Source organism: Schistocerca piceifrons, chromosome 2 (assembly GCF_021461385.2).
Source record: "Schistocerca piceifrons isolate TAMUIC-IGC-003096 chromosome 2, iqSchPice1.1, whole genome shotgun sequence".
NCBI classification, from domain to species: Eukaryota; Metazoa; Arthropoda; class Insecta; order Orthoptera; family Acrididae; genus Schistocerca; species Schistocerca piceifrons.
In genome coordinates, this window is record NC_060139.1 from 125,475,627 (window position 1) to 125,485,994 (window position 10,368).

General features: G+C 46.6%; 1 protein-coding gene across 3 annotated transcripts in view; it reads left to right on the forward strand.

The window, feature by feature from the left end:
• Nucleotides 1-10,368, forward strand: part of LOC124777475 (anoctamin-10) — a 306,085-nt gene that overhangs the window by 235,521 nt on the left and 60,196 nt on the right. For all 3 annotated transcript variants that reach the window (XM_047252902.1, XM_047252903.1, XM_047252904.1), the window contains one exon: nt 7,236-7,415. In XM_047252902.1, the coding sequence (XP_047108858.1) occupies nt 7,236-7,415 (180 nt within the window). The remainder of the gene's footprint in view (nt 1-7,235; nt 7,416-10,368) is intronic.

Consider the following 10,368-nt stretch of genomic DNA (forward strand, 5'->3'; position numbering starts at 1 on the left):
GACCAGACGTTTTCAGTTGGTGAGAGATCTGGAGAATGTGTTGGCCAGGGCAGCAGTCGAACATTTTCTGTATCCACAAAGGCCCGTACATGACCTGCAACATGCGGTCGTGCATTATCCTGCTGAAATGTAGGGTTTCGCGGGGATCGAATGAAGGGTGGAGCCACGCGTCGTAACACATATGAAATGTAACGTCCACTGTTCAATGTGCCGACAATGCGAACAAGAGCTGACCGAGACGTGTAACCAACGGCACCCCATACCATCACGCCAGGTGATACGGCAGTACGGCGTGTAAACAGAATCTGGATTCATCCGAAGAAATGACGTTTTGCCATTCGTGCACCCAGGTTCGTCGTTGAGTTCACCATCGCAGGCGCTCCTGTCTGTGAATCAGCGTCAAGGGTAACCGCAGCCACAGTCTCCGAGCTGATAGTCCATGTTGCTGCAAACCCCGTCGAACTGTTCGTGCAGATGGTTGTTGTCTTGCAAACGTTCCCATCTGTTGACTCCGGGATCGAGACGTGGCTGCACGATTCGTTACAGCCATGCGGATAAGATGCCTGTCATCTCGACTGCTAGTGATACGAGGCTACTGGGATCCAGCACGGCGTTCCGTATTACCCTCCTGAACACACCGATTCCATATTCTGCTAACAGTCATTGGATCTCGACCAACGCGACCAGCAATGTCACGATACGATAAACCGCAATCGCGATAGGCTACAATCCGACCTTTATCAAATTCGGAAACGTGATGGTACGCATTTCTCCTCCTTACACGAGCCACCACAACAACGTTTCACCAGGCAACGCCTGCTGTTTGTGTATGAGAAATCGGTTGGAAACTTTTCTCATGTCAGTATGTTGTAGGTGTCGCCACCGGCCCCAACCTTGTGTGAATCTGCTGAAAAGCTAATCATTTGCATATCACAGCATATTCTTCCTGTCGGTTAAATTTCGCGTCTGTAGCACCTGATCTTCGTGGTGTAGCAATTTTAATGGCCAGTAGTGTATGTTATGGATACAGTGGCACACACGTACTCAATAGCAGCGTTTTCTTCAGGAAAAATGCTAGCTTCAGACGCGCAGTAAATATACTCTGATGAGCCAGAACACTGTGACCACCTGCTCAGTAGCTTGTTCGTCCATCTTCGGAACGAAATACATCACTGATTCTGCGTATCAGAGGTCCGACTGTTTGTTAGTAGGTTTGTGGAATGCGGCGTTTGATGTCTACGCACAGGCCATGAAATTCGCGTAAATAACGGGCCACTGATTTGCGTACGCGATGATGGCGCCTGGTACCGACCCAGATGGGTTTCACAGGACTTACATCAGGCTAATTTGGTCGCAGAGACATCAACGTGAATTCACTATAAAGCTCATCAAACTACTGTAGCACAGTTCAGGCTCCGAGACACGGACAGTTATACTGTTGAAAGGAGACATCGCTGTCGCGAAAGTCATAAAGTGTGAAGGGATGCAGGTGGTTCGCAGCTGTCAGCTTGTCTTCCATTACTACCAGAGATCCCATGCAAGCGCAGGAGAATGTCTCCCATAGCATTGCACTGCTCCTACCAGCCCTTGTCCGTGGCGCACTGCACGTTTCGAGCCGCCGTTCATCTCGATGACGGCGTTTGTGGAGACGAGCAGCGACCTAGTGTAGCAGAAATGTGATTCACATGACTAGCCGACACCTTTCCATTGATCAAAGGTCAAATCCCCATGGTCCCGTGTCCACTGCAATCTTAATTGAACGCTGTCGTTGGGTAAACATGTGAACACGTAGGGTTGGTCTGCTGCGGAGCTCCACCTTCAACAATGTACGATAAACGATTGGCTCCGAAACACTTACGCGTCACTAGCATTGTGCTGTTTCGGCAGAGATGCTACAGGTAACCATCTATCCTATTTTACTGAGCAGTCAAGCCTCCGAATTCCATGCTCTGCGAAGAGTCGTGGACATCCAACCATTTAGTGTCTAGTGGTATTGTCCTATTTCTTCCCGTAGATGCACACGACAGTAGCATGTGAACATTCGATCGGCTTTGCCGTTTTCGAGATACTCTTTTACAGGCTAGGCGTAAAAATAATAATCTGCCTTTCGTCGCTGGCCGTTCTAGTCGCTTCAGTCCGGAACTGCGCTGTTGCTACGGTCGCAGGTTCGAATCCTGCCTCGGGCATGGATATGTGTGATGTCTTTAGGTTAGTTAGGTTTAAGTAGTTCTAAGTCTAGGGGACTGGTGACCTCACATGTTAAGTCACATAGTGCTTAGAGCCATTTGAACCTTTTTTGGTACATAAAAACCACTTCACAGCCGTGTCTTACAGGCGGCAGCAAAAAAATATGGATAGAAGAAAAACAAAAAAACAACACGTTAGCATGCCTAATGCTGTGCAGGAAAACCTACGGTATTCAAATAGCTTCCAGTCGTCTCGGAATGGATAAATATATGTTTGGTTGTCAAGTGAATCTTATACCATTCTTCCTACAAATTACTGGCAATTACAGGTAACGGTGATAGTGCGTAGCTGGCGTTTGTACTGGGCAGGAGAGGTGCGACAATTCACCCTCGTGTCGTGCTCACAAAACTGGTCCTGGACAATGCGGACTGTGTGAACAGGGCTCCGTCGTCTTAGAACACAGCGACACAACTGTGGAACAAACATTGTACCAGATCAGTCAAAATGCTCACATAATCCTTGACACAGAAGCGACCGTACAGATTAACGTTGGATTACCACACATACTACAGTATGGCTGCCGAGATCATCATCGAACCCCCTCCACGTTGGAGGGAACATAAACTCAGCCAGAAGTTTGAAACAGTGTGAAGCGAGAGTCCTCCAACCACATTGCATTAAATTGTTCTGTTGTCTAGGTTCTATCGCTTCGGCAACTCTTTTTTCCAGTAACGCATTTACATCACTGACGAGTGGCTTTGGAATACCGGCTGATCGTGCAATTCCCAGCTTACGAAGCACCTTTCATATTGTTTTTGGGTGACAGGGTTCGCGAGTGCGGCATTCAGTTCTTCTGTGACATTCGCATTTGTCCTGTTGGCCGTGGCTGACACAACGCATTGAGGACGTGGCACATGTGCTGCAGATGCTTTTTGTGGTCAAAAACAGTGCAACCTGCAGGCAATGCTAGAATCTGTATTTGTGTTCAAGCATACGTTTCCCGCGGTGTTCACGTTTTTGTTTTTGTTTGGTTTTTTTTTTCAGCCCCTTTCTGTCAGCAGTTATAGGGTCTCATAACGTCATATTACTTCATTTACAGCTCTCCAAAGCGACCAGTGTGCTTTTTGAGGGAAGGGAGGGGGGGGGGGGAGACTAATATATTGCCTAGTGAACGTACCTCTAACATGTAGATAATTATGGTGCAGAATATGCAGGGCGTGCCTCCCTAAAGTCGTCAGGGAAATTTTCTCTGGTTTTTCGGCAGATATTTGCAATTACATTTCTGAAATGTGTAGGTAGAGGCAGTCCAAACATACACTGCTCATCGACCCTTGGATGTGGTGCCCAGTGTCAACGGAAAGCGTCGGTTTGTTATCCGTTACAAGCAAAATTATTTTCAAAGCGGAATTTCACATGCACATTTGATAGAGAGATCCGGAATTAGTCTAGTGCGATATTGGTTTTATCTGTATGTATCAAGAGGGGCAGGAAAGCACGAAGAGTAAACAGTACTCCTCCAGCGATAGCACCGCCCAGACCCGCACGGACTGCTACCGTCATGCAGAAGCGCTGCTCACTCGCTGCTAGAGTACACTCTATTCGTCTTTTTTCTTTTCCTGTTAATACATACGAGGGTGACTCCAAAAGAAATGCGCACTATTTTTGTAAAAATACTGTTTTCATTCTGATTGTGTGAAAGTTTTACAGTGTGTAAATACATCCTTCCCACTTGTTTTCAAACTTTGTTCAACCTGTTCCCGTGAGTGGCGCCATCACAGCATGTCTTCAAGATGGCTGCCACACTCGACGTTCGTCATAAGCAACGTGCTGTCATAGAATTCCTGTGCTGTGAAAACGAGACAGTGGGAAACATCCACAAGATGTTGAAAAAGGTGTATGGAGATGTTGCTGTCGATCGCAGTACAGTTAGTCGGTGGGCAAGCAGGTTACGTGATGAAAGCGGGCACGGCAATATTGAGGATTGTCCTCGCAGCGGCAGGCCTCGTACTGCACACGCTCCAGACAATGTGCAGAGAGTTAAAGAATTGGTGACTGCTGACAGACGCATCACAGTGAACGAATTGTCACCCTACATTGGGGTAGGGGAAGCAAGCGTTTGCAGAATACTGAAAGTGTTGGCATTAAAAAAGATTTGTGCTAAGTGGGTTACCAGGATGTTGACAGTGGCTCACAAAGGAACAAGAAAAACGGTATGCAGCTAACTTTTGGAACAGTACGAGAATGGTAGAGATGAATTTCTTGGATGAATTGTGACAGGTGATGAAACATGGCTCCATCATTTTTCACCAGAGACGAAGAGGCAATCAGTGGAATGACATCATGAAAATTCACCCAAGAAAAAAATTCAAAACCACACATTCCACTGGAAAAGTTACGGCTACGGTGTTTTTCGATTCCTAAGGACTCTTGCCTGTCGACATCATACCAAGTGGAACCACCATAAATTCTGATGCATATGTGACGACACTGAAGATACCTCAAGCTCGACTCAGTCGTGTTCGACCACATTGGCAAAAGCAGGATGTTTTGCTGTTGCACGACAATGCACGGCCACATGTCAGTCAAAAAACCATGGAAGCGATCACAAAACTCGGATGGACAACACTGAAACACCCGCCTTACAGTCCTGACCTGGCTCTATGTGACTGTTCTCTTTGGGAAACTGAAAGACTCTCTTCGTGGAACAAGGTTTGAAGATGATGACTCCCTTGTGCACGCTGACAAACAGTGGCTCCAACAGGTTGGTCCAGGATTTTACCGTGCGGGTATACAGGCGCTGATTCCAAGATAGCGTAAGGCAGTTGAGAGGGATGGAAATTATGTGGAGAAATGAAAATATTGTTCCTGAAGGATGTATCTACACACCGTAAAACTTTCAAACATGTAGAATAAAAGATGGATTTAAAAAGAAATAGTGTGCATTTCTTTTGGAGTGACCCTCGTATCTATAAAAGAAATGTCGCATTAAGCTAATTTAAGACCCTCTTTCTAATGGGCACGTAAAATTCCTCTTCAAAATTAATTTTGTGTGTACTGGGAAACAAACTGGCACTTTCTGCCTGCCTTGTGTGGAAGACGTGATGAGCGGTATCTATTTGTAGTGACTCCAGCTACATGTTGCAAAAACGAAGTTGCAGATATACACTACTGGCCATTAAAATTGGCTACACCACGAAGATGACGTGCTACAGACGCGAAATTTAACCGACAGGAAAAAGATGCTGTGATATGCAAATGATTAGCTTTTCAGAGCATTCACACAAGGCTGGCGCCGGTGGCGACACCTACAACGTCCCGACATGAGGACAGTTTCCAACCGATTTCTCATACACAATCAGCAGTTGACCGGCGTTGCCTGGTGATACGTTGTTGTGATGCTTCGTGTTAAAAGGAGAAATGCGTACCATCACGTTTCCGACTTTGATAGAGGTCGGATTGTAGCCTATGGCGATTGCGGTTTATCGTATCGCGACATTGCTGCTCGCGTTGGTCAAGATCCAATGACTCTTAGCAGAATGTGAAATCGGTGGGTTCAGGAGGGTAAAACGGAATGCCATGCCGGATCCCACCGGCCTCGTATCACTAGCAGTCGAGATGACAGGCATCTTATCCGCATGGCTGTAACGGATCGTGCAGCTATGTCTCGATCCCTGAGTCAACAGACAGTGATGTTTGCAACACAACCACCATCTGCAGGAACGGTTCGACAACGCTGGCAGCAGCATGGACTATCAGCTCGGAGACCATGGCTGCGGTTACCCTTGACGCTTTATCTCAGAGAGGAGCGCCTGCGATGGTGTACTCAACGACGAACCTGGGTGCACGAATGGTGAAACGTCACTTTTTCGGATGAATCCAGGTTCTGTTTACTGCATCATGATGGTCGCATCTGTGTTTGGCGTCATCGCGGTGAACGAACATTGGAAGCGTGTATTCGTCATCTCCATACTGGCGTATCACCCGGCATGATGATATGGGGTGCCATTGGTTACACATGTCGCTCACCTCTTGTTCGCATTGACGGCACTTTAAACGGTGGACGTTACATTCCAGATGTGTTACGACCCGTGGCTCTACCCTTCATTCGATCCCTGTGAAACCGTACATTTCAGAAGGATAATTCACGACCGCATGTTACAGATCCTGTACGGGCCTTTCTGGATACAGAAAATGTTGGGCTGCTGCCCTGGTCAGCACATTCTCCAGATCTCTCACCAATTGAAAACGTCTGGTCAATGGTGGCCGAGCAACTGGCTGGTCACAATACGCCGGTCACTACTCTTGATGAACTGTGGTATCCTGTTGAGGCTGTATGGGAAGCTGTACCTGTACACGCCATCCAAGCTCTGTTTGACTCAATGCACAGGCGTATCAAGGCCGTTATTATGGCCAGAGGTGGTTGTTCTGGGCACTGATTTCTCAGGATCTATGCACCCAAATTGCGTGCAAATGTAATCACATGTCAGTTCTAGTATAATATATTTGTCCAATGAATACCCGTTTATCATCTGCATTTCTTCTTGGTGTAGCAATTTTAATGGGCAGTAGTGTATGTATATGAGCGCTGTTTGATGAAAAAGTTTGTTTGGATGCATAACCAAAGTCCGAAACAGCCAACGTTCGAACTCCTACGCGAATTAGACGATTAATGGGTGGGTGGGGGGGGGGGGGGGTCGTTGGGGAGCGGCGAGAGAGAAGTTGATAATTTGTGCCTGACGAAGAGCAACGTTTCTATAGAAGGGGGCGTCGGGGTTTCGAATCCTGGTCCGGGACAAGTATTTCTTCTTGGTGTAGCAATTTTAATGGCCAGTAGTGTATGTCAAAACATCAGAGAAAATGTCCCTAACGACTTCTAGAAGAAGTTTACAGTGTTGTAGTGGCACGAGGCGCGTGCAGTCCCTTCTAATTTTAAACCGCTATAAAACGCAGTTCTGTGTTCTGCAAGTTTTAAACGTCGCGTCGCCGTGTCCTTCACTGTGACTGAAACATTGCAGCTGACACTGAAGCTGGCCGTTGCTGTTGTACAGATATCGAGCTTGCTGTACGGCGACGAGCTGGCGACCAAGGAGTCGATGAAGAAGGTGGCGCCGGCGACGGCGTCCGAGTTCGCGGCGGTGTCTGAGGTGCTGCACGACGTGCCCGAGCTGGACGCAGACGACCCGCGAGTCCAGCAGGCGCGGGAGGAGGGCCTCATGGAGCCCTACGAGGTGCGCCTCTCCTAGCTCTGGCTGAGCCTGACGAGGCCTGCGCAAGAAACTTCCTCTTCTTTCTACTGCCTTCTGTCTTTCCACTGATGTCACGCCATTTCCAACATTCATGCGGCGGTAACTGAATATATCGTTTCCATATGTTATATGGAATGGACAGTGTTTTGAAAGGAGGATATAAGATGAACATCAACAAAAGCAAAACGAGGATAATGGAATGTAGTCGAATTAAATCGGGTGATGGCGAGGGAATTATTTTAGGAAATGAGACACTTAAAGTAGTAAAGGAGTTTTGCTATTTAGGGAGTAAAATAACCAATGATGGTCGAAGTAGAGAGGATATAAAATGTAGACTATCAATGGCGTTTCTGAATAAGAGAAATTTAACATCGAGTATTGATTTGTCAGGAAGTCGTTTCTGAAAGTATTTGTGTGGAGTGTAGCCATGTATGGAAGTGAAACATGGACCGTAAATAGTTTGCACAAGAAGAGAATAGAAGCTTTCGAAATGTGGTGCAACAGAAGAATGCTGAAGATTAGATGGGGAGATCACATAACTAATGAGGAAGTATTGAATAGAATTCGGGAGAACAGGAGTTTGTGGCACAACTTGACTAGAAGAAGGGGTCGGTTGGTAGGACATGTTATGCGGCATCAAGGGATCACCAATTTAGTACTGGGGGGCAGCATGGAGGATAAAAACCGTAGAGGGAGACCAAGAGATGAATACACTAAGCAGATCCAGAACGATGTAGGTTGCAGTAGGTACTGGGTGATAAAGAAGCTTTGCACAGGATCGAGTAGCATGGAGAGCTGCATAAAACCAGTCTCAGGATTGAAGACGACTACAACAACAACAACAACAACAACGTTATACCCAGCACCCTTCAATATTCCATACATTTTGTACCTCCGTCACGTGATTTTTCCGTCCATTGACTTAGCATTTCTTCCACTACCCAACCTTTTCTACAGAGAATACTTCGATTCGGAGGTCTCTACTCGGTTGCCTTAGTGATTGCTTCATAAACCGTTCTATGTTTTCACATTATTGTGACACTCTTCACCTTCGTACTGACCAACTCATATCACGTAACAGCTTCAGTTCCTCTTCGTTCTTCAATGATTATTTTTCCACTACCGTTTCATCTTCTCTCTACGTTGCCTTTTTTTCCGTGTTGTTTCCCATTTCTTACTACTTCTTCCCTCTACAATTAAATGTAATTTTATTATTATATTATTATTGTTTTTTGTCGCTTTAATGCCTATTTGTAACATCATTAGCCACAGAAGATCGTAAGGTTTTATTTGACGTCAGGTAAGTTTCGACATTGACCATGCATATTGACAAATACATTGGTGTGCGAAACGTAAGAACGAAAGTACCTTTCGCATTAAACGAAAGTACTTCTCGCATTATGTATCATTGCCAAGTAATATATCTCGACGAAACTCGGATCATACGTAGAAGGCGCTATGGTCGAGCGGTTTTAGGCGCTTCAGTCCGGAACCGCGCTGCTGCTACGGTCGCGGGTTCGAATCCTGCCTCGGGCATGGATGTGTGTGATGCCCATAGGTTAGTTAGGTTTAAGTAGTTCTAAGTCTATGGGACTGATGACCTCAGAAGTTAAGTCCCATAGTGCTCAGGGCCATTTGAACCTTCCATGCGTAGGTAGCTAATACGCTTTTCAGTTTTTGCATTGCACTTCGAGGATATCGCCGGCCGAAAGGATTAAGGAAGGGTCCTCTTTCTCCACCTGCTGTGCGGAGCATGATGTAGTAGTCCGAATCAACTCCGAGAAGAGGCCAACGACCGGTTGCACCACAGGTGGTTGATGAAATCGCTCTTGGTACGGCGGACACACATGCCTGCAGTTCCCGATGGTCAGGCAGTGCGCATGCTGTGTCACGACAGTTGAACATACCGTGGTCCACTGTACGGAAGGTGCTTCGAACCATTCTCAAATTGTATCGGTACAAGATCCATATCGTACAGCAGCTTGCACCACAGGACCCACAATGACATGCTGACTTCGCTCTCCACTTTCTGGCAAGGACTGAAGTCGACGAGGGCTGGCCGTGGACCATCCTATGGCCAGGCGAAGCTCATTTTTCTCTGACGGGTGAGGTGAACACACAGAATGGCCGAGTGTGTGGATCTTCACCTCCAGTCACTGCACATGAAGTTCCTTTTTAGGGTAAACGTGTCACCCTATAGCGTGATACCTACGGACATGCTTCATTCTGCTGTGCAAAATGCAGCTTTCGGACTCATCTCGACGCTGATGTGCGCCATATTGAGCCCCTTTTGTGGTAGTAATGGTACCGATATGTACTGGTATGATGTACCGTAGCAGCACATTAAAAGTGTTTCAACTGAATTGATTCTGCATTATTTTTCTTCCCCATGTCCTTGACATTGATGCTACCAAGTTTGCTACTCGTACGGTATTTAGTTTCCCTGTCATAACGTGTTAAATAGGGAAATTTTCGTTATAATCCCCTGTGTAAAAGCAGGTGGGGAGTATTGGGTTATCAGTAGAGAAGAGTAACAGAAAAATGTTATAGCCAAGAGAGCTCAGTGACTTCGAATGTAGAGTACTCATTGGATGTCACATGTGCAGCAAATCCATCACGGACATTCCTCTAACGCTGCCCAAGCCGACTGTTGGCGATTTGACTGGGAAGGGGAAACGCGAACGGACTACCACAATTGAACCAAGACCACGCAGACCTCCTGTGCTGACGGCCAGGGACCGTCAAGCATTGAGGAGAATGGTTATAACAAATAGCACTAAATTAGCGGAAGAAATCACACGTGATTTCCTATGTGCTACCTGCAGTCAAGCTAACACCGTGACTGTGTGAAGGGTATTAAAAAGAGTAGGGTGTCTCGGTCGGGCAGCTCCTCATTTCCCACACATTTCTGTAGTGAATGCGAAGCGACGCTCGA